Source organism: Gobius niger, assembly GCF_951799975.1.
Source record: "Gobius niger genome assembly, chromosome: 14".
NCBI classification, from domain to species: domain Eukaryota; kingdom Metazoa; phylum Chordata; class Actinopteri; order Gobiiformes; family Gobiidae; genus Gobius; species Gobius niger.
In genome coordinates, this window is record NC_136865.1 from 2,435,906 (window position 1) to 2,460,809 (window position 24,904).

The 24,904-nt window shown below is 45.6% G+C and overlaps 1 protein-coding gene and 1 long non-coding RNA gene across 3 annotated transcripts; one reads left to right on the forward strand and one right to left on the reverse strand.

Moving 5' to 3' along the window:
• Positions 1–1,523: 1,523 nt before the first annotated feature.
• Positions 1,524–20,836, forward strand: sema4ab (sema domain, immunoglobulin domain (Ig), transmembrane domain (TM) and short cytoplasmic domain, (semaphorin) 4Ab). Of its 2 annotated transcripts, none has more exons than XM_079571163.1 (14): positions 1,524–1,648; positions 4,340–4,500; positions 5,047–5,106; positions 5,593–5,691; positions 7,713–7,806; positions 10,297–10,419; positions 11,748–11,875; positions 12,606–12,787; positions 13,613–13,757; positions 14,335–14,521; positions 15,653–15,768; positions 19,745–19,911; positions 19,988–20,043; positions 20,144–20,836. In XM_079571163.1, the coding sequence occupies exons 1-14, from the start codon at positions 1,552–1,554 to the stop codon at positions 20,812–20,814; spliced, it is 2,286 nt and encodes a 761-aa protein (XP_079427289.1). In that variant the 5' UTR covers positions 1,524–1,551; the 3' UTR covers positions 20,815–20,836. The 2 variants fall into 2 exon arrangements, with proteins under 2 accessions (XP_079427289.1, XP_079427290.1); XM_079571164.1 differs by having other exon boundaries at positions 20,147–20,836.
• A 23-nt stretch (positions 20,837–20,859) lies between these two features.
• On the reverse strand, positions 20,860–21,379 carry LOC306974052. The gene is made up of 3 exons (XR_013793600.1): positions 21,228–21,379; positions 21,096–21,197; positions 20,860–21,053 (listed from the first exon to the last, which is right to left on the reverse strand). It is a non-coding gene; the product is annotated as an uncharacterized lncRNA (long non-coding RNA).
• Between the last annotated feature and the right edge of the window lie 3,525 nt (positions 21,380–24,904).

A 24,904-nucleotide genomic window follows, 5' to 3' on the forward strand; every position in this document is an offset into this window, starting at 1 on the left:
CATACGTTTTCAGAGAGGAAAGAATCCTAACTTTGTGTCTTCCAAAACCCTGTGTACGGCAGCACGATGGGGACAAATCTTCTACTTTCTCATGAGACAGTGGCAGTGAGAGTTAAACGTTTAGGGAGCTTTTTTTAACTAATGCTTGATATCAGATTAATGGTTACATTTACCTAAAGACAGTGATGGGATCTGTGTGGATTTCTTATCTTTGCTTCCCAGTTTGGGGGCTCCTCTGTGACGTGTTTTGAAACTCACTGCTCTGTGAGTGCAGGCCCTAAAGTGCAGACTCTGTTCATCACAGAGAGGCTACGCAGAGATCAAAGTCGAAATGACGCACTTTTACCACTGTGGTCACTCTATCCATGACCTTTCCCAAACTTCACTCAGTTCCAGCAGTGGAGCGGCCGTGCTGTGCCGCTGCTGTCCTGTGGGGGGCGCTCGCCTCCGCTCAGCCTTGTGGGGGTTTGTTATTGTGCCGCATGCTCGCGTTGAGAAGTGGGGGAAAGGCCGACAGAGAAGGGCCCCCCGCCGCTCTCCTCTCTCAACGTGCGCGGCGATGGGGAAACAACCGGGAACCCGCCGGAGATGAGTCAGTGTCCAGGCCACGGTCTGCGCCGGGGTGCACAGCATTGTTTTACAGAGGGGGGAGCCCAGGCTGGAAGAAGGGAAGAGGAACCGCCGTTGGCCCCTCGAGAAGTAGTCTTTAAAGCTGCGTAAAGCGGACGCGCGTCGCTTTTACGCGTTTCGGAATCAACACAAACCGGACACGGCGCGAGAAAAGGAGCACAGCTTTTACGCAGGACACTGAACTGCAAGTTACGGACTGTGGAGCGGCGACGGAGAGTCACGTGACATAGACACGTGCTGGTGCTCCAGGCTATAGTAAATATTGTTTTGTTTATTTTTTTTTACTCTTGCTGTAAAACATGTGCGCCTTTGTTCTTCACGTAGGGAACCATCTGTGTTTGAAGTCGGGGCTCGTGTGTGTGAAAGCCCCACATATAGGTTTAAACAGGGATGTCCAAAGTGCAGCCCTGGGGCCAAATTCGGCCCTCACACCAATTTTTCAGGCTTCTTGCTGAATGAGTTGGAACGCATTGCAACAAAGTGTCAAAAACAAAGGAATACAAAAGAAAAAGAAAACCATTACAAGAACGCGGTGACAATAAAGTACGATCAGCTTTCAAACGATGCATGACTCTGGCCTACAGGCTGTGAGCTTTTCGATTTGGGTAAAGCAGAACTGGAGAACATGCACTCAGCTAAAATGGGGGTTTCACTTCCTGATTGGTCGCTCAGGAGGCTCGATGTGGACTTTACAGAACTGACAGAATGGTTCCTCGCTCAGGGTTCTCTCTGCTCTTCCTGTTGCAGCTGAGAAGATGTTGCGGTGTTGGGAGCAGAGCACATGGCCCCAGGCTCCTCCAGCGCGCCCCAGCGGACACTGCTCATGCCGAGCCCCCTGAGAGCCCCGTGCGACATCTGACCCTCTTCTAACCCACCACCCCGACCCTCTCTGACCCTCCCCCGACCCACCCGAGTGCGGAGATGCCGTGTCTGGAGTGGCGCCTCCCTGTGGTCCTGCTGGCTCTGGTGCTGGGACAGACTGGCAGCAGCGTCACGCCCAGAGTCTCCTTCAGCCTCGGTCAGTCCACACCATACACTCCTCTTCGTAGTTTAGCTGAAATATCTGCTCTCAGATTGAGGATTCATGTCTCAAACTGACTGAAAAATAGACTGAAAAATAAACGGCACTGAACAAGTGCAAGAGTCTGAAGTGCAGCTCAGAGTTTTTTTCGGCAGCCCTCTTGGTTTAGTTAGTGATGGGATTTTCATTTTCTTTTTGGTGAGCTAGATCATTTGGATCATCTTACCAAAAAGAGCTGTTCTGTCTTCTGTTGGCCCGCCAGAGGGCGCATGGTTAATGCTAACTCTCTTAACTTTTCCCATTCTTTCTTAAAGGAATAGGCCACCGTTTTTACATACTGAGATATGTTCTTACCTTAGCTTTGACGAGTTCTTTAGGACCTGTCTGATCTTCAGTCACGTAAACACAGCGCAGACGGCGTTAGCATTTAGCCTCTCCCCCTCTCCTCTATAGCTCCAAAACAGGTCAAGATAGAAGCTACCAAGCTCTTCCACGTTTTCCCTATTTAAATATGGTTACATGAAGTGTTACACTACAAAGTATAATTACACAAAATTAAACAATGTGGATTTTCTAAGCGGATAAAAGGGGGAACTATATTGTAAGGCGTAATAATACCAGGAGTAGTTCGAAATCCGTGCAGTAATCTTCACTTTACTGTACAGTGACTTTTCCTCAGTCATTTGTTAACTCAAAGGAAATGCAATATTAGACCAGGTCTGCGAACTAGCTTTTAGCTATACGGCCTATGAACATGGCATCGGTTATTGTAACAATGCTTCTTGTTCTGTCCCTATCAAATAAACATATAAATAAATAATAAAATAAGCTAATAATGTCCAAAGACCAGCTTCATGTCTTTTCAGTATTATATTATAGTTTTATATAAGCAGATTGTATTGTTAAAGATGTTTACATTTTGCACTATATTGCTGCAATTCTGTGACTGCAATGGTTTATTTTGTTGTTCTAAAACTAGGCTTTTGCCATAGTTAACATTTGTTTCAATGTAGCATGTTATTTGCATATACATATATACTCAAGAAAGAAATGAAAAAGAACAGAAGATTTTTAGCTTATAGTGGTCTGTGTTGTTTGTATTTATTAGTTTGTGTTTATTATAGCAACAAACACACTTAAACATGGTTTTATTTTTTCATGTATGTACTTTTTTATTTACAGTCAAAATCCTCAGTGTTTCTCCCACAGATACAGACAACGTGTCATGCAAGGGGCCATGGGAAATACAACGTTTTAGCTCTTTTTAGACGTTTTCTGGTGGAATACAGACTTAATTATCACACACAAATGAAGTCATTGTTAGCATGATGCTAACATGAAGCATCATTTTAATATTCTCCATTATTTTTGTTTTTATTTTGAACCACTTTGCTCCTCTCCATGTCTTTGTATCTTCTTTTGAGTAGAAAACTGTATTCATAATGCAGCATTTGTTAAAGTAGTTTTCAAGGAATTATAGAAAGTTCAGCTTTTTCTCCACTTTGTTTTCCCTCTCAACCGCTTCAAACATGACCATATATGGGCGGTTCCAGAGATGGCGTGTGTAGTTTCTCCCCAGTCCCTCTGCTGAAGGTGCCAGCTTTGCCCCGTTTCTGTTCCAGACATGACTGAAGTCCAAACTTTAGCCAGGACTCCTGTAGTAGCTACTTTTGTTGCTATTGCAATAAACTCATACTGTACATGTGAGTGGAAAAGGCCGACGTTGCGACGCATCGCTGCATTGTTTACTTTTCACTCCACAAGCCCAGCGTAGCTCTTATCTATCCAGAAAACCGAAAATACGAGGCAGATTGTTCTCAAATAAAAAGTGGCTAAAAGAGATGTGCTGACTACATTTATGGATTAGTTTAAGTTTGTGGAAATCTTGATTTGTGTAAACGGCAGCTTCGTTCCTCGTACACGGGCTGCAGCTGCAGATCTTTCACCCCCTCTCTCCCTCCCCGACCCCATTCTCTGACTCTTTGAGCCTTTGCCTTTCTCTTTTTTTCTCTCTGAGGCGAGTGTAGAGCAGAGCGGTGCATGTGGAGCCTGATAACGGCTCTCGGGTGAGACTTGGCTCACACAACCTGAATCATTTTGGCCGAGGTGGGGAAATGTTGTGAGGGGCCCCATTTAAAAGCTAAGGACTGCTTCTCGGTGTGTCCTAATTACACCTTATGTTCTTTCTTTTTTTAAATACTGACTTTCTTGTTGATTTTGATGCTTGGATGCTTGTAATAACAAAACAAAATAATGTAGGAGCAACGAGGAGAGAGCAGTAAGAAAAAGTAGTTCCATTTATGATGAGAGGAAAAACTCAAATGGATATCTGATACTAATTTGGCCAGACATTTATGTTGGTTTTGTACCTGAAAGTTTGGCCGTCCTCAGAGCCACCATGTGACAACGTCAGAGGAAGGCTACAGTGGTAGCTGAAACTGTCAGGTACGAAACCAACATAAAGGTCTGGCTATAAGAACCAAATAAGCATCATTACTAGAAGATCTAATGAACCCACTTGGACTATTGATATCTGATCATTCCATGAAGATGATCATTTTACATTTTCACGTCTGTTTTTGTTTTAGGCTGTTTGCGAAAGTGTGTAAATCTCAGTCTCATAGAAGACCTCAGGATAATTTGCTAATATGTGCAGTGCAGTCCTAATCTGTCTGTTGCCATGTGCAGGTAGCTCCGGCAGGACCCTGACCTCCTTCAACCCTCTGGACCTCCTGAACGGCACCACTCTACTGTTGAGCCCAGACCACAACACCCTGTACGTGGGAGCGCAGGACGCCGTGTTCTCCCTGGATGTCAGTCAGCGGGAGGGCATCCGGCTCATGAGAAAGGTAAGAGGAACATTAATGCTCTCTGATGTTTTGTGGATTGCTGGTTTAAAAGACTTGGCGGCAAAATGTTTGTTTTCTACCCAAACGATTTAAGCCGGAGCAGTCCCAGATTGATATCAGTGCATAATCTGGCTCTTGCAGGATATAAATGTCCTCCCTCTTTGAGATTGTTCAAGTTCATTGATAAAAACGCGAGTGAGACTCAAAAGTGGAGCATAGTTTTTTTATAAGTCACTTGATTCTCTACAGCAGCCATTCCCGAAGTCCAGGACATGTGGCCCCCTTATTGTTCCAAAAATCTTCCAGGGCCCCCCAGTAATAATAATTTACTCTATTTGAAATCATCTACAATAGCTAAATGCTGATTTAAAGAGGTACATCTGAACAAATAAATGTACATTTCGTTTCGAAATCTGTGGTTTTTCAATGTACTTGTTTTGTAAACAAGCTGTGGGGGCCTCCCTGCAGTGCCTCTGAGGCCCCCCCGGGGGCCCCAGACCCCACTTTGGGAACCACTGCTCTCCAGTAACTGTCTGTGTGTTGTAGCTGGAGTGGAGCCCGACAGAAAAGGACACTGAACAATGCTCCATGAAGGGCAAGAGAGTGGTGAGTATGTTAAGCCTATTACTCAGGGTCATTTAATGAATTTTGCCGAAATTAAGGCCTTAAAAGTAATTAAAAAGCATTAAATTCAACTCACACTGGCAAAAAATATTTTTGTTGTTGATATTGGTGGTACAGTTTCCCCGTCCTCCAAGGTCATGCGGGTCAGGCTGACCCACAGTGGCAGCGCGGCTCGGCCGCAGCAGCTCAGGGCTGACACCTGAACACTATTGTACATTGTACACTTGGACAATGCTTGGGTGAGGCAAAAGCACATGCCACACGGGGTAGTAGGTCAATGTTGGGAAAAAACACGGAATGTACTTAAATATTATGTCAGACTTTCACCAACACAAGCATATCGTTTTGACGTCTATGTTGTGTTGGTAGTGCTTAAACTTCATTATTAGCAATGTTGCTAATAATGTCCAGGGAAAATGTTCTGTAGGGGGCAGTAAACAGTATTGTATCCCACTCTTCTGTGTGCAGGCGGATTGTGCCAACTTCATCCGCGTGCTGGAGTTCTTGAACGCGTCGCACATCTACGCCTGTGGGACCTTCGCCTTCAGCCCACGCTGCGTTTACATTGTGAGAACATGTGCCTCGTTCCTCTACTGACACCCTCCAACAACACCTCCATCACTAAAGACCTTTACAAACAGTACATGCTCACCTCTGGGTGCTCTGTTCTCCAGCTCTGTGCAGTACATACAGTACATCACACAAGCCAGGGTAGAGTTCTATTTTAGCCCGTCATTTTATTTCTTACCAAATACCACCTTTTAAGCTAGGAACTATTCTAGGAACATTGTGAAAATCGGTGATGTCCTAAAAATCCCTATTTAACACATTGAGTGCCAAAAACTAAATCATTAGTTTTGCACCCCCATGCACTGAGTTCCAAAAGCGAAAAAAACCTGTGTGATTTTGGGAGCTCTGTAATGTACAGGACTGAAATAAATGACGATCAAATCTTGTGAATCACATCTCTAATCACAACGTGGTATTTGAATGTTATTGCTACATTTGTGTCCAATCATACACTTCCGCGGGTATGCCATTAGGTGGCAGACTTGTCAAGCCTTTCTTGGAAGTTTCTGGAAGGGAAAATGAAAAAGTTGAAGATGCCACAGCGTCTGTGTTTTCACCAGACAACGTTGAATGAGTCCACCTTTTTAATAAGACAGGACGACTCGGATCATCACGAAAATCAGGGGAGGCCACACGTCAGGTTTAGTAAAAGTGACTGACCACCAACATGCTGAGGATGAAACTGCATCTCCACCACGGGCCGGGCGGGGATGGGTGGGACGGCAAACTCTATTTACTTCACACAAGTCCTTTGAACCAGAAATTTGGCTCAAATGGTGCATGTTTCATAAAACAGCCAATATCTCAGTTTCTTGAAAAAAAAAACAGTGATTTTGATCTGATTTGTTTAGCTTAGGATTTCTCAGGAATCGAGGCACGTAGAATTAAACGGCTCATAGCTGTAACAAAGAATATGCTGTGGTGCTACAAATATCATGAAAAATGGTCTGGATTGTTGGCACTCTACAGCTAAATCCCTAAAACAACGCAGGACTCAATGTGTTAATTGTATAATGGTGCTTTATAGTGAAAATCCCTATTTAGTTGTATTATAATGCGTTTATTGTGAAAATCCCTTTTTCGTTCCATTATGGTGCTTTTATTGTGAAAATCCCTATTTAATCCCACAGTCTATCAATTATTTGTCCTTTCAAGTACCACTGAGTCTAGAGTAGGGGTCTGCAACCTGTAACATCCAAAGAGCCATTTCGAACCGTTTCAAACCAAATGAAAGTCTCAAAGAGCCACAATAGTTTTAACGTTCAAACAACCGGACAAAACTGATTCATATTATTGTTGATTTGTTTACAAGCAAATTCACAATATTAATTTAAGTTAATTATGCTTCGTTTTATTAATTAATAAAATACAACTTAAGCCTTCTGTTGCAGTTTTGATACATATATTTTTTAGCTGCTTGCATTGATAAAAATCCACAAAACTCAGATATTCTAACACTGTAAATGGGGCACCAGATTTTGCTTCACTGCACTCACCGCATGTCGTCTCCTCTGCATGCCTCCAGTCCCAATAAGGAAGGATACAGTATATATTCCCCGTTTACTCATAAAGAGACTGCAGTTGCGTAAATACATTGTCTGATTCAGTGAAAGCGGGCTGATGAATGAGAGCGGCGCACAAGCACATACGCTGAACGCACGGACCGGGCTGGTGCAGGTCGGCCCAGCGCGTCTGACTGGGAAGAATGGTAGCAGACAATTTGGGTCAAAAAAGGGTCCAAATCACAGTCAATTTCAGAGGGTTATGTCTAAACTCAGTGTTCACAGTTTCTAAATCTTTTTTAATGCGTTACAAAAGTGTAATTCATCTATCTCTAACTAAAAACGTATACCTGGACACATGAACCACAGTTTGAGTGAGTGGCTGAAGACAGATCACACTTCACCTTCAGGAGTGTGGGTGAGCTCTCATGTTTGTAAAGAGTTTAATACACCTCTCATGCTGGTGAGGCTCCTCTTTATCATTAAAGTGACCCCTCTGTGTCTTGTCTTCTTCAGGATGTCGAGACATTGTCCATGAGTGAGCGGGCGGATGAAGGACGAGGCCGCTGCCCCTATGACCCGTACCAGCCCAACACAGCCCTGACTGTGGGTAAGAGACCCCCGAATAAAGCCATGACTGTTTGTAAGAGACCCCCAAAAAAAGCCCTGACTGTGGGTAAGAGACTCCCAAGACAGCCCTGACAGTGGGTAAGAGACTCCCAAGACAGCCCTGACAGTGGGTAAGAGACCCCCCAACACAGCCCTTAATGTGGGTAAGCGACCCCCCAACAGAGCCCTGGTTGTGGATAAGCAATCCCCCAACACAGCCCTGACTGTGGGTAAGACACCCCCAATAAAGCCATGACAGTGGGTAAGAGACCCCCCAATAAAGCCATGACAGTGGGTAAGAGACCCCCCAATAAAGCCATCCTGTGGGTAAGAGACCCCCCAACACAGCCCTGACTGTGGGTAAGAGACCCCCAACACAGCCCTGACTGTGGGTAAGACCCCCCAACACAGCCCTGACTGTGGGTAAGACCCCCCAACACAGCCCTGACTGTGGGTAAGAGACCCACAACACAGCCCTGACTGTGGGTAAGAGACCCCAACACAGCCCTGACTGTGGGTAAGAGACCCCAACACAGCCCTGACTGTGGGTAAGAGACCACCCTATAAAGCCATGACTGTGGGTAAGAGACCCCTCAATAAAGCCCTGACTGTGGGCAAGAGACCCCCCTAATAAAGCCCTGACAGTGGGTAAGAGACCCCCCAAGAAAGCCCTGACTGTGGGTAAGAGACCCCCCAATAAAGCCCTGACTGTGGGTAAGAGACCCCCAACACAGCCCTGACTGTGGGTAAGAGACCCCCAATAAAGCCCTGACTGTGGGTAAGAGACCCCCAACACAGCCCTGACTGTGGGTAAGAGACCCCCCAAGAAAGCCCTGACTGTGGGTAAGAGACCCCCCAATAAAGCCCTGACTGTGGGTATGAGACCCCCCAATAAAGCCCTGACTGTGGGTAAGAGACCCCCAACACAGCCCTGACTGTGGGTAAGAGACTCCCAAGACAGCCCTGACAGTGGGTAAGAGACCCCCCAACACAGCCCTTAATGTGGGTAAGCGACCCCCCAACAGAGCCCTGGTTGTGGATAAGCAATCCCCCAACACAGCCCTGACTGTGGGTAAGACACCCCCAATAAAGCCATGACAGTGGGTAAGAGACCCCCCAATAAAGCCATGACAGTGGGTAAGAGACCCCCCAATAAAGCCATCCTGTGGGTAAGAGACCCCCCAACACAGCCCTGACTGTGGGTAAGAGACCCCCAACACAGCCCTGACTGTGGGTAAGACCCCCCAACACAGCCCTGACTGTGGGTAAGACCCCCCAACACAGCCCTGACTGTGGGTAAGACCCCCCAACACAGCCCTGACTGTGGGTAAGAGACCCACAACACAGCCCTGACTGTGGGTAAGAGACCCCAACACAGCCCTGACTGTGGGTAAGAGACCCCAACACAGCCCTGACTGTGGGTAAGAGACCACCCTATAAAGCCATGACTGTGGGTAAGAGACCCCTCAATAAAGCCCTGACTGTGGGCAAGAGACCCCCCTAATAAAGCCCTGACAGTGGGTAAGAGACCCCCCAAGAAAGCCCTGACTGTGGGTAAGAGACCCCCCAATAAAGCCCTGACTGTGGGTAAGAGACCCCCAACACAGCCCTGACTGTGGGTAAGAGACCCCCAATAAAGCCCTGACTGTGGGTAAGAGACCCCCAACACAGCCCTGACTGTGGGTAAGAGACCCCCCAAGAAAGCCCTGACTGTGGGTAAGAGACCCCCCAATAAAGCCCTGACTGTGGGTATGAGACCCCCCAATAAAGCCCTGACTGTGGGTAAGAGACCCCCAACACAGCCCTGACTGTGGGTAAGAGACCCCCCAATAAAGCCCTGGCTGTGGGTAAGAGACCCCCCAATAAAGCCCTGACAGTGGGTAAGAGACCCCCAACACAGCCCTGACTGTGGGTAAGAGACCCCCAACACAGCCCTGACTGTGGGTAAGAGACCACCCTATAAAGCCATGACAGTGGGTGAGAGACCCCCCAATAAAGCCCTTACTGTGGGTAAGAGACCCCCTAATAAAGCCCTGGCTGTGGGTAAGAGACCCCCCAATAAAGCCCTGGCTGTGGGTAAGAGACCCCCTAATAAAGCCCTGGCTGTGGGTAAGAGACCCCCTAATAAAGCCCTGACAGTGGGTAAGAGACCCCCTAATAAAGCCCTGACTGTGGGTAAGAGACCCCCTAATAAAGCCCTGACAGTGGGTAAGAGACCCCCTAATAAAGCCCTGGCTGTGGGTAGGAGACCCCCTAATAAAGCCCTGGCTGTGGGTAAGAGACCCCCTAATAAAGCCCTGGCTGTGGGTAAGAGACCCCCTAATAAAGCCCTGGCTGTGGGTAAAGCTAACAGATCACTGATATGGATCTATTTGTATCAATTCAACATATTTACTATGGTGGGGGTTTTTTCTGGCCTGCGCTGCAGTGAGGTCAGCAGGGCAGTATAGGCACCTGATCCAGATGTATTTTATCCATGGCTGTGTCCCAGATGGGGAGCTGTACACCGGGACAGTGGCAGATTACCGAGGGAACCGTCCCGTTATCTCCCGACACCTGAGCGAGGCTGGGCGGGGGGACCTGAAGCTGGACGACACGCTGGGCTGGCTGGAGGGTGAGTCTGTCCACTTCTGAGCCATATGCAAAAATACAAACTAAAGACACCACTCATCTAAATATGAACTCTCCTGTTGTTTACAACCAATTTTGACCATTTAAAAACTCAGAGAAATCTCAACTGTTCGCCACGTAACACCACGCCCCCGCAGACTAAAAAGAAAGAAAAGGAACACAATAATAAATTTGAAATGTCCATGTTTTGATGGTCTGTTACTCCCTCAGAGTTAATCAAGGCTGAAGTCATCCTTTGGTTTCCACAGACATTTATTTGACTATCATGTCTTCACATGCCTTAATCATGCCAGTAATGCCAACACAATGCCGTCAGAACTAAAAGTAAAGACAATACAAACTTAAAATAATGTCACAAAATAATTACTCAAATATCACAAAGCTTAAACAAGTTGGCCGCTTAAACTCCAAGGAAATAAAGATTAAAATCTTAATTGCCTTCTCTCTCGAACTCTGCTTCATGTGGGTGCCGGTGGCCTCATGTTGCTCTGTGCCACGCTTACGCTGTCCCCATAGCAACTCAAATTAAAGCGGAACCAAAAAATAAGTTCTCCCCCATTTTACATCGTTTTAAGAAATGAAACCAATGAAATATAAAGATGAATTATGAACTGTATTGTCTTATATATGAATTATTTGTCCTTTTTAATCAACAATAAAATTATGAAATAAAATATTTAAATCTGCCTTGACTGCAGCTTCATGGTCATTTATTTCACTTCTGTTCATCACAGAGCTACCAAAATCACACATAAGGTTTATTAGAGTGTCTAGTTTTGTCATTAAAAAAAAAAAAACGTGAAAAAAAGAGCCTGCTGTATTTAGTTTCCCCTCGGCTTCGTTTGTGTGCCACTGCTAACACAAAAAGATATCAAAGAGATGAGCTCAATAGTCACGGTGATTTCCGTGTTGTCATTATATATATATCTACGAGTGACACCCGTTGTGGAGTAGATTAGGTTTTAAATCCCCTGTAAGGACTCCCAACTACAGAAATACTAGAAAACATGCATCCCCAGTTTAGCTGATTTCATTTACTAGGTTTCCAACAAATCTGTTTTCTGTTCAAAGTTACATAATCACCATATAACACCAGTCACAAGTGCACATTAGTGAAAAGCATATATATCATAGTAGTTTCCAAAGTAGTAAAAAAGAATCACAGTAATCATCTATGAGACGAGGCAATACACACCCCTGTAACCTTATTCTGACTGTCATGATTCCATTCAAATTCATGAATGCCTGCACTGCTCAGAATCTGTCTGCCTCAGTGCGTTATGACCGCCCTGACCTCTGCCCTGTGCACAGACCCCGTCTTTGTCCGCTCCATGTTCATTCCAGTGGAGGAGAAGATCTACTTCTTCTTCAGTGAAGTGGGCCGAGAGTACGACTTCATCGACCGCCTGCTGGTGTCCCGCGTGGCCCAGATCTGCACAGTAAGCCCTTCAGACTGTCTCACACAGCAGGTGAAAGACAGATACAATAAGCAACATAAGGATTTAGGAAGGATTTATTTCAATTTTTTTTTGTCTAATTTCTTATTCCCGTTGTTTCATTTTTTCCCCCAATGTTTGCCCCATTTTGCCCATTTTTTACTTTTGTTTTCCCCATTTTCCCCTCACTTTTGTTCATTTGTTTTTACTAATATTTGCTCCCTTTTTGTGTGTGTTTTTTTTACCACTATTATCCCAACTTCCTTCCATTTCCCCCCAAATGATCCATAATTTTTTCACACATTTCTTGACACTGGAAAAGAACCTGATATTGTAGATTGTTCAGGTATCGGTATCGTTGTATCATTAAAGTTCCTGTATCGAAACGGAATATAATGGGGGTCATTTAACAAGATAGGTACTAAATAGCGAGTGTGAGATGAAAAATAAAATATACTATTATTTGGGCATGTTGCACCTAATGACCTATTTAAAGTATCCTGTATTACAGTATTAAACCCCCAAGCCGGCATATAATCTGCATGTTATGCAGAAATGACTCTTCTGCTGATCCACTTTTGCACGTGCTACTCGCAAATGCTTTGTAAATGAACCCCAATGTATTTCCCGTTGCTACTGGAGTATAGACTAAAATCAGCACTTTGAGAGAAAGTGTGTGCTGTCTGCATGGAACGATCAGAGATGAAACAAGTGGTGTTGCTGGTGTGTGCAGAGTGACGTGGGGGGGCAGCGGACCCTGCAGAGGCGATGGACCACCTTTGCCAAGGCTCAGCTGCTCTGCCAGAACAACGGGGAACTGCCTTACAACCTCATCCAGGACATGGACCTCCTCCCACCAGCAGAGGGCGCTCCCCCAGAGGACGCGCTCTTCTACGGCATCTTCACGTCACAGTGGTAAAGACCTGACACTCCAGAGCCCGTGAACAGTTTGTTTATTGTTGTTTATCAACCATTTACCAGACCCAGGGTATTTTACTTAAAGCAGGGGTGTCCAAAGTGCGGCCCAGGGGCCAAATGCGGCCCTCAGACCAATTTATGTTGGCCCTCGGCCTCTTGCTGTATCGGTACACATCACCAGAGATGGACCTTTTTATTTGAAATGTAATAATTCTATACAATTCTAGCCTAACAACTAACATTTTATTGTGAGACAGAGCTGGCATGAAGGTTTTAAGCTTAAATAGAGGTATGGGGCACAATTTAAACCTCTGCTAGTCGAAGGTTTTGGGGCACTAACTACTGATCTACGGCCCTTCACCCCGTGTACGCTTCAATTAGCAGCCCCCCATGAAAAAGGTTTGGACACCCCTGACTTAAAGGGACACTGCGTAAAATTGTGGACTATGCTGTTGCCATTTACACAAAACATGCTCCTAGTGACCCGCTCGACACAGAAAAAGCTATTTCTGCTATAGGTAATCGATTCTGCTGACTTTAGTCACATCTCCATGGAGACGAGCTGGAGACGTACCCACTCCCGGTAAAGTTATTGTCATGTCTAACGAGAGCTCAGCAGCTCACAGCAAAAGCATGTGTTTGTTTGTACATTTATGAGGTATTTTTCAATGAAGAAAACATAAATGGTTTATTAAAGTCCATAGACCATTACCAGACCCATTCTGAGCAGCTCTGCACTCGAACAGCGTTTATTCCTGCACTGTGGATGTTCAGGACCGTATTCTGTTGACGTGTTTCTAAACATGTCCTTTGTCCCCTCAGGCGGGTGAACTCGGGCCACTCTGCTGTCTGTGCCTTCAGTCTGAGGGACATCCGGACGGTGTTCTCTGGGAGCTACAAGGTCCTGAACCGGGACTCGCTGCAGTGGAGCTCTCGGCTTCAGGAGAAGATCGCCAGCCCTGGAGAGGTGCGTGTTCTCTCTTCACGTCATCGCCAAGTAAAGAAGAGATCGAAGTCACCCTTTACCATGTTTATTTTATGACTTTTTGTCAACTTGAGCCTTCGGATTTCGTCAGGAAATTGCTAAAAATACCAACTGTGAAAGTCTGCAGGGAGACCTTCAGCCGGGATCACTCCTGTTACAATATCTCCACTTTTATACAGCTCCTCCAGACACCACATTTTCCACTCTTGTACTTTAAAATGTTATGTTATTAGGGTTTCTCTGAGGGATTCTTTGATTTCTAATTGAGGGTTCTCCAACTTTTTGTAACCGGGGAGCATAGAAGTAGTTTTCTTCTTTATCCTTTACTATTAAATATTTGGCAAATGTTTTCAACAAAAAAGGGCAAAATGTAGAAAACCTTTGGGGACCCTCAGTTAGAAGGTCCCCATTCACTTTGATCTAATTGAACCGATTGAATTTTGAACCTCAAACAACTGAGCTTCTTTTTTAAATGAACATTTAAATGCATATTCTCGGTCATCAAGGTCTGTGAAGTTTTAGTTCCTGATTTGTGTGTTTTTTCTGTGCCCATATTCAGTGTGGCCTGCACAATGCCTCTGACACTGCCCTGCGCTTCGTCAAAGAGAACTTCCTGGCTGATGAGAGTGTGCGTCCGGCGGGCAGGGGGCTGACGCTGGTCTCACAGCACACCTACAGTCACATCAGTGTGCAGAGTGTCCGCGCGGCCAGCGGGAGGCGCTACACCACGCTCTTTCTGCTCACAGGTACCAGACCGTCCTCAGCCCCTCAGCAGGTGCATTGTGACCAGTATGATACAATGTGAGGCCTGGCTCACCAGAGAAGACGTTGCCACTACAGTCGCAGTGACCTCTACGCAACTCAGATTGCTTGTGCACATCACCAAAACGTCTTCAGACAACCTGACAGCTAAATTGTCCGCAAGTCACAATGACGTCTCTGAGGCGGCTTCTCAGTTGCGAAGATGTTTCCGTGACTTCTCTGCAATGTCACCGCTATGCCTCTTTATGATCTGCTTGGTATTCGAAAGTTATCGGAGACATTGTAGGGACGTCACAGAAACGTCTCACAGGTTGAGGGCAACAAGTAGTAGGGCTACACGGCCTCATCAGTGAACAAGACTGTTTGAAAATGAGTCCTCATGTATTTCTGAGCCTGTTGCAGCCGTTTCTGTTCATCAGCTTCAATGAACAGTTTAGGGGAGGCCGGATAGAAGGTTTATGCACAACTGCAGCCTCTGGAGGGTCCTACACCTTGATGTTCGGGAGACTCCAGAGGCACCAGCAGCTTCAAATACCTGTCTGCTGCTTTGTAGCAGCTGTTCTCTTAATCTGATGTATTTGTCTGGAAGAAACTGTCCTCAAACCCGTGTGTGTCTGAATCAACCACAAATCTCTTATCAGTACGATGATTACGCTTCATCTTTTGTGAAATATTGAAGGTTTTCACACCTAGTCCAAGGCATTCAACTATTTCACGCTTTTCATCAGCAGAGAGACCCTTTTTCTTTCCCATATTGTTTGAAAATGGTGTTCTGCTTAAGAATGTAGAACGTGCTTTTTCAGTAGTTTTTCCCTTAACTGGGCTTAACCTGAAAACTAATCATCCCAGGTCTGTGAGATTAATGTCAGTGATTCAAAGAGCCCTGAGACACAATACCAACATTTTTTTTTAACCTTTAAGACACTGAAATGCAATTTGCATAATGATTTGGAACGCGGTGTAGTGAAGTGCAGAGCGTTCCTATGGCTACACCCTGGGTTTATGTGTGCATCTTGGAGCAACAAACTACACTAAACCAGCCAGGAATCCAAATTCAAATGTACATGTACAGTTGTCGATCTTGTCCTTGGACTGATCTGTCCCTCCTCTGTCAGTGTCAGGGCACATCCACAAGGTGGTGCTTTTGCCGACTGGGCCACATGTCATCGAGGAGGTCCAGGTGTTTCAGCAGCCGCAACCCATCACCAGCATGAAGCTCTCCCCCAGCAAGGTACTCCTCTTCACATCACTACATGAAGCTCAGCACGTTACTACATGAAGCTTAGCACGTTACTACATGAAGCTCAGCACATTACTACATGAAGCTCAGCACATTACTACATGAAGCTCAGCACATTACTACATGAAGCTCTGCACATCACTACATGAAGTTCTGCACATTACTACATGAAGCTCTGCACATCACTACATGAAGCTCTGCACATTACTACATGAAGCTCAGCACATTACTACATGAAGCTCAGCACATCACTACATGAAGCTCAGCACATCACTACATGAAGCTCAGCACATCACTACATGAAGCTCAGCATATCACTACATGAAGCTCAGCACATCACTACATGAAGCTCAGCACATCACTACATGAAGCTCAGCACATCACTACATGAAGCTCAGCACATCACTACATGAAGCTCAGCACATCACTACATGAAGCTCAGCACATTACTACATGAAGCTCAGCACATTACTACATGAAGCTCTGCACATTACTACATGAAGCTCTGCACATTACTACATGAAGCTCAGCACATCACTACATGAAGCTCAGCACATTACTACATGAAGCTCAGCACATTACTACATGAAGCTCTGCACATTACTACATGAAGCTCAGCACATCACTACATGAAGCTCAGCACATCACTACATGAAGCTCAGCACATTACTACATGAAGCTCAGCACATCACTACATGAAGCTCAGCACATCACTACATGAAGCTCAGCACATTACTACATGAAGCTCAGCACATCACTACATGAAGCTCAGCACATCACTACATGAAGCTCAGCACATCACTACATGAAGCTCAGCACATCACTACATGAAGCTCAACACATTACTACATGAAGCTCAGCACATTACTACATGAAGCTCAGCACATTACTACATGAAGCTCAGCACATTACTACATGAAGCTCTGCACATTTCTACATGAAGCTCAGCACATCACTACATGAAGCTCTGCACATTTCTACATGAAGCTCAGCACATCACTACATGAAGCTCTGCACATTACTACATGAAGCTCAGCACATCACTACATGAAGCTCTGCACATTACTACATGAAGCTCTGCACATTACTACATGAAGCTCTGCACATTACTACATGAAGCTCTGCACATCACTACATGAAGCTCAGCACATTACTACATGAAGCTCAGCACATTACTACATGAAGCTCTGCACATTACTACATGAAGCTCAGCACATTACTACATGAAGCTCTGCACATTACTACATGAAGCTCTGCAGATTACTACATGAAGCTCAGCACATTACTACATGAAGCTCAGCACATTACTACATGAAGCTCAGCACATTACTACATGAAGCTCAGCACATTACTACATGAAGCTCAGCACATTACTACATGAAGCTCTGCACATTACTATATGAAGCTCTGCACATTACTACGTGAAGCTCTGCACATTACTACATGAAGCTCAGCACATTACTACATGAAGCTCTGCACATCACTACATGAAGCTCTGCACATCACTACATGAAGCTCTGCACATTACTACATGAAGCTCAGCACATTACTACATGAAGCTCAGCACATTACTACATGAAGCTCAGCACATCACTACATGAAGCTCTGCACGTTACTACATGAAGCTCAGCACATCACTACATGAAGCTCTGCACATCACTACATGAAGCTCTGCACATCACTACATGAAGCTCTGCACATCACTACATGAAGCTCTGCACATCACTACATGAAGCTCAGCACATCACTACATGAAGCTCTGCACATTACTACATGAAGCTCAGCACATCACTACATGAAGCTCTGCACATTACTACATGAAGCTCTGCACATTACTACATGAAGCTCAGCACATCACTACATGAAGCTCAGCACATTACTACATGAAGCTCAGCACATTACTACATGAAGCTCAGCACATCACTACATGAAGCTCAGCACATTACTACATGAAGCTCTGCACATTACTACATGAAGCTCAGCACATTACTACATGAAGCTCTGCACATTACTACATGAAGCTCAGCACGTTACTACATGAAGCTCAGCACATTACTACATGAAGCTCAGCACATTACTACATGAAGCTCAGCACGTCACTACATGAAGCTCAGCACGTCACTACATGAAGCTCTGCACATCACTACATGAAGCTCTGCACATCACTACATGAAGCTCTGCACATCACTACATGAAGCTCAGCACGTTACTACATGAAGCTCAGCACATCACTACATGAAGCTCTGCACATCACTACATGAAGCTCTGCACATCACTACATGAAGCTCAGCACGTTACTACATGAAGCTCAGCACATCACTACATGAAGCTCAGCACATCACTACATGAAGCTCTGCACATCACTACATGAAGCTCAGCACATTACTACATGAAGCTCTGCACATTACTACATGAAGCTCTGCACATTACTACATGAAGCTCTGCACATTACTACATGAAGCTCTGCACATTACTACATGAAGCTCAGCACATCACTACATGAAGCTCAGCACGTTACTACATGAAGCTCTGCACATTATTACATGAAGCTCAGCACGTTACTACATGAAGCTCAGCACATCACTACATGAAGCTCAGCACATTACTACATGAAGCTCTGCACATTACTACATGAAGCTCAGCACATTACTACATGAAGCTCAGCACATCACTACATGAAGCTCAGCACATTACTACATGAAGCTCAGCACATTACTACATGAAGCTCAGCACATTACTACATGAAGCTCAGCACATCACTACATGAAGCTCAGCACATTACTACATGAAGCTCTGCACATTACTACATGAAGCTCTGCACGTTACTACATGAAGCTCAGCACATTACTACATGAAGCTCAGCACGTTACTACATGAAGCTCAGCACATTACTACATGAAGCTCAGCACATCACTACATGAAGCTCAGCACATTACTACATGAAGCTCTGCACATTACTACATGAAGCTCTGCACATTACTACATGAAGCTCAGCACATCACTACATGAAGCTCAGCACGTTACTACATGAAGCTCAGCACGTTACTACATGAAGCTCAGCACATTACTACATGAAGCTCTGCACATTACCACATGAAGCTCTGCACATTACTACATGAAGCTCTGCACATCACTACATGAAGCTCAGCACATTACTACATGAAGCTCTGCACATCACTACATGAAGCTCAGCACATTACTACATGAAGCTCTGCACATTACCACATGAAGCTCTGCACATTACTACATGAAGCTCTGCACATCACTACATGAAGCTCAGCACGTTACTACATGAAGCTCAGCATGTTACTACATGAAGCTCTGCACATTATTACATGAAGCTCAGCACGTTACTACATGAAGCTCTGCACATTACTACATGAAGCTCAGCACATCACTACATGAAGCTCAGCACATTACTACATGAAGCTCAGCACATTACTACATGAAGCTCAGCACATTACTACATGAAGCTCAGCACATTACTACATGAAGCTCAGCACGTTACTACATGAAGCTCAGCACATCACTACATGAAGCTCTGCACATTACTACATGAAGCTCAGCACGTTACTACATGAAGCTCTGCACATTACTACATGAAGCTCAGCACATTACTACATGAAGCTCAGCACATCACTACATGAAGCTCAGCACATTACTACATGAAGCTCTGCACATTACTACATGAAGCTCAGCACATTACTACATGAAGCTCAGCACATTACTACATGAAGCTCAGCACATCACTACATGAAGCTCAGCACATTACTACATGAAGCTCAGCACATCACTACATGAAGCTCAGCACATTACTACATGAAGCTCAGCACATCACTACATGAAGCTCAGCACATTACTACATGAAGCTCAGCACATTACTACATGAAGGAAATGTTTTTTAAGAAGACAGAATGTCTTCAGTCAGCTTTGCCTCCTGTAGCTGATCTCTGGGCCTCTCCCACAGGGTGTCATATTTATCGGCACGTCTGAGGGGGTACTGAGGTTCCCACTGGCCAACTGCTCCTTCTACCGGACATGTGCGCAGTGCATCCTGAGCCGGGACCCGTTCTGTGGCTGGGACAGCGGAGGCCGGAGGTGTGTGGAGGTGGGCAGCTCTGCAGGCACAGCTCTGTAAGTACCAAACACTCGAGGGGGGTCTCTGTGTGCTGTCCTGACTCTGAAGGACTCTCTCTCTCTCTCTGTGCAGGGCACAGGACGTGGAGAGGGGACATGTGGACGAGGCGTGTGCTGGCGCTCCCACAGGTACCTACTGTACCCTTCAGTACACAGTCTGCAGTACCAGCATTTTAAATGAAACGCATGTTTGAACACATGCCTAATCCGTGTGTGTTGTGTGTTGCAGCAGCATGTCCACCTGGGGTGCTGGTCTCCGTCTCTCTGAACGAGGTGGTGCGGCTCCACTGCCAGGCCCCCTCCCTCCTGTCCCGGCAGCAGTGGGAGCGCCCCAACAGTCGTCTGTCGGAAGAGCTGTACCTGCAGCTGGAGGATGGCAGCCTGAGCTTCGTGGCCACCCCGGCCACGCTGGGACACTACCTGTGTGTGTCCGTGGAGGGGGACTTTCAGCAGACCATGGCCGTGTACCAGGTCCGACAGAACAGCAGTCCCCCCACCCGGGCCACGCCCAGTGCTACACCTACACAGGCCCTAACGGAGCTAAGGACTCCCCGAGTACCCGCAAGGCCCCGAGGACCTGCGGACAGCACCACAGCGCCCAGACTCACACCGCTGCACACTGATTTGGCTGTGCACAGAGACAGGGGCTTTGGGGAGGCCCCTGGAGGCCCTTCCTACCTGAAGGAGCTGCTCGTCGTGACAGGGCTGTTGGTGGTGTGTCTAAGTCTGCTGTTAACTCTGCTCATGTACACGGTTCGAATGCACTGCCACAACAGGACGGCCCCAGAGCCCCCCACCCCTCCCCGACAGAGAGGGGGCGCTATGGAGCCTCGGCCTAAAGCCCAGCCCAGCGGCAACAGCACACCCTCCAATGGACACCTGCCCAATGTCCCTCTGTGACAAGTGTGGACAGAAGATGACACCTGACTTATGTCCTCACTTTGACAAGTGAGGACATAAGAGAACACATGCTACTGTCCTGCTGTGAAAAGTGTGGACAAGAGAGGACACCTCTCAGTTTCCTGCTGTGACAAGCGTGGACAAGAGAGGACACCTGCCACTGTCCTGCTGTGACAAGTGTGGACAGGAGAGGATACCTGCACTGTCCTGCTGTGACAAGTGTGGACAGGAGAGGATACCTGCACTGTCCTGCTGTGACAAGTGTAGACAGGAGAGGACACCTGCACTGTCCTGCTGTGACAAGTGTGGACATAAGAAGACACTTGCCAACATTCCAACATGTGCCAACAGACTCTTCACCTCAGTTCAGCTGCTGCACTTTGCTCCAACTGTTCACTTGTTTTCTGACAAACGTTTGATTTTGAATTAAATTAATCCATTCCGATATTTCTGAGACCACTGTTTAAGAAATAATTGCAAATAAACTCATTCTGAAAATGAATATTCAGCTCATCCAGTAACTACGGTAAGGTCCATAAATATTGAGACATCGACTCAATTCTCATATTTTTGGCTCTATAAACCACCAGAAGACATTTGAAATGAAACAAGATGTGCTTGAACTGCATACTTTCAGCTTTAATTTAAATGTATTTACATCCAAATCGGATGAACGGTGTAGGAATTATAACCGTTTGTATGTGTGCCTCCCATTTTTTTAAGGGACCAAAAGCAATGGGACAAAGTAACAAAGTAACTCATCCCAGGCCTCTACTGTAAATGTCTTCAGTTCCTGCTTGAGTCTGCAGTTTAAGCACATCTTATGTCATTTGAAATCGATTGTGGTGGTTTATAGAGTCAAAAAGATGTCCCAATATTTACAGTAGTGGGAAAAAGTAAGTACATCTTGTGGAATTTCTCCCATTTCTGCCTAAATTGGTCACTAAATGTGGTCTGATCTTCATCAAAATGATAAGAATGAATAAACAGCACCCAAACATTTACATTTGATCAGATTTGTATTGGCCAAAACTGTTCAACTCTGGTTTGCGAAAGAGCTCTTGGATGCTCCACAGCACTAATGGAAAAATATTCAGTGGACTGATTAACCCAAAGTTGAATAGTTTGGGAGGAACACACAACGTCATGTGTGGAGGACAAATGGAACAGCACCAACATCAAAACCCCCTCTCCTCACTGTGAAGTCTGGAGCAGGAGAATCATGGTGTGGGGCTGTTTTGTTGCCACAGAGCTTGAACAATGTGACATCATCAATAGAAAATGCATCAATGTATCTTGCAGAAAAACCTGACACATTCACAACATGCATGGAATAAGTAAGTGAACCCCTGTATTAAATATCTGCTGATCCTTCTTTTGCATCAGCAGATCAGACGCTCACAACGATCAGGATGAATCTTGGACCATTCCTCTTTACAAAACTGCTGCAGTTCAGCGAGATGCAGGGGGTGTACTTACTTATTCCATGCTGTCCTGTGAATGATTACATGTTATGGCCAATGAAAATATGATCAAATGTAAATGTTTGGGTGGTATTAGTTCAAGCAGACACTGTTTAATCAGTCCTGTGATTTTGATGAAGATCAGACCACATTTAGTGACCAACTTAGGCAGAAATGTGGGAAATTCCACACGGTGTACTCACTTTTTCTCTCCACTGTATGGACCTGACCGTGTGTTCAGGCTTACAATAAACAACAAGTGTTATAGTATTTCTGCTGCGGGTCCGTTTTTATTTCACGTCATGGCTCTTTGTCTTGATATTACAGAAATGTGTAAAATGTGTGAAAGACATTTGGAATAGTCTAAAACAGAATGTATTTCCCTCTTCTGACTACAGCACACGCCTCGATTAAAAGTACAGGATTTTAGCCATTTTTTTTACGACACTTCTGTTCGTTGGTAATATAGCTGACGACTGGTTGAAACTTTCAGCCTCCAAAAAACGTAATTCTCGAGGAGTGACTATAGGAGAGTTTATTTCCCCCCTCCTTTATTTAAGTAAAAAGAGTAAATGACATAGAGGGATGGTATTTCCACACTCATCTTGAAATATGAGTGCGGATGTGGGCGTGTCCCTAAGTATGATGTGTAAGTGTGTGTGATGATCTAATGTGCACTTGTGTAGTTCAATATCGTTGATGCTGTTGCCCTCCGAGCGTCAGGTCACTTCCTGCTTTGTGCACTTTAGTATGTGTTCATTGGGATGAGAGTGTTTGAGCGTCCTGGTCTGTGCATCATATAGAAGCAAGGTGTTGCCAGGGGAGCACCCCTGGAGCACCAGTTGGCCTCCTACTTGGCCTACTCCTTTGTATATTTGTTTGTTTGTCAGTCTGGGTTTATTGAAATGAAGGACATTCACAGTATTAGGGTATGGCAACAGCGGCGATGGTTGTATATCTTTTATTATACATTTGTGTTAATGGGGGTGAATTAAGATTAACATCCAGCCAGAGCAGATCACCGTCAGGTTTTCCACAACCTCACTGAGTTGCAATGAAGGCTCTTAGAGTCCTAATGATGTTGTGTAGGTCCAAGCATTGAATGATCCAAATGTGTGGCATTGAGTCGTAGGCCTTCTTATTATCAATCCAGGCAGTGCTCAGGTGAGTGTTTCAGGTTCTGCAGTCTCGAGGGACTTTCTGATGGTTCTTCACGAGGCCTCTGTGATTGGCTTCGGGGCTGCCTGGTGGACATTTATGCCATCCTCTTTTCTTTCAGGGCAGTCGTTGCCTCGGTCAGCATGATTGTGCTTACTGGGGCTTCGTACCCAATCTCCGGAGGGGGAGTTGGGGTTTCCTCCCCTCTGACCTGGCGTCCTGGCTCCACCTTGTCGTGGCATTGGTGTTGTACCTCGTCAGTCTCAGGTTGTGAGAGCAGTTGCTGTTTGTGGATGTTGTTTGGCGTGAGTGGACTGTGGACTGTTTCTCCCACATGCTCCTCATGCAGCCCCTCTGGTTACTGGAGTCGTAGCACCAGCAGTGAGCGACTGGTCCCTGGATGTGCCTACAACAGGTAGAGGCGGTACATGGGCGGCACGGTACTACAGCGGTTAGCGCTCGTGCTTCACAGCTAGAAGGTCCCAGGTTCGATTCCCACCTGGACGGGGCATTTCTGTGTGGAGTTTGCATGTTCTCCCCGTGTCTGCGTAGGTTTCCTCCGGGTACTCCGGTTTTGCCTACCACTAAAAACATGTACAATAGGCCAGGATGAATGAGAGTGTGTTTAAGAGTGATGTATTTTCCTCCCACTACATGTTCCAGCCATGTCCTAAAGCAGGAGTAGGCAATGTCAGGCCCGGGGGCCAAATCCGGCCCTCAAGCACAGAACCTCTGGCCCCCAAATTGATTTTGAGAAATATTATTATGCAAATAAGGTATCTTTTTATAGAGTGTTTTAAATGTCCTTGCAGAACATCCCACTTACTCATATATAATGTAAACCATGTTTGCTCTGCCAGGTCCAGACCTTGGAAGCTGAGCAGGACGGGCCTGGTCGGTACATGGATGGGAGACCGTTTGGGAACACCAGGAAGCCTGGCGAATGGAGTGAGTGAGTGAGTGGCTGGTGGTGGTCGGAGGGGCCGATGGCGCAGACTGGTTGCCTCGCTTCCGTTAGTCTACCCCAGGGCAGCTGTGGCTACAATAGTAGCTTACCACCGCCAAGTTTGAGTGAATGAATAGTGCAATGTAAGCGTCTTTGAATGTCCAGAAAAGCCCCAAATAAAACTGATGCATTATTGTAATTATTATTATTATTATTAAAGCAGTGATTCTCAACTGGTGGGCCGCGACTCAGAAGTGGGTTGTGAGCCTGTAGGGAACTACACAGGAACACACTGGAGAATTAATATTATTGGGTTGTTTTGATCATAATTTCAGTCTTTAAAGCAAATCCACGGCTTGTTCAATAAAACATGTGGTAAATACAGTATTTTATACGATGTATGACAAATTATAGTTTTATTTGGGTCGCGGCTTGTCATTTAAGTAATGGCGGGTCACGGAGCTGGACCACTTTAGAACCACTGATGTACAACATTGGCATTTGCAGACAATGGTTCTTAACT

Bases quoted from the DNA above. Each gene is read 5' to 3' on its own strand.
- sema4ab (XM_079571163.1), top strand. From the start codon at position 1,552: ATGCCGTGTCTGGAGTGGCGCCTCCCTGTGGTCCTGCTGGCTCTGGTG. The intron at 10,420-11,747 runs GTGAGTCTGTCC...CCCTGTGCACAG, and splicing joins CACGCTGGGCTGGCTGGAGG to ACCCCGTCTTTGTCCGCTCC. The intron at 12,788-13,612 runs GTAAAGACCTGA...TTGTCCCCTCAG, and splicing joins GGCATCTTCACGTCACAGTG to GCGGGTGAACTCGGGCCACT.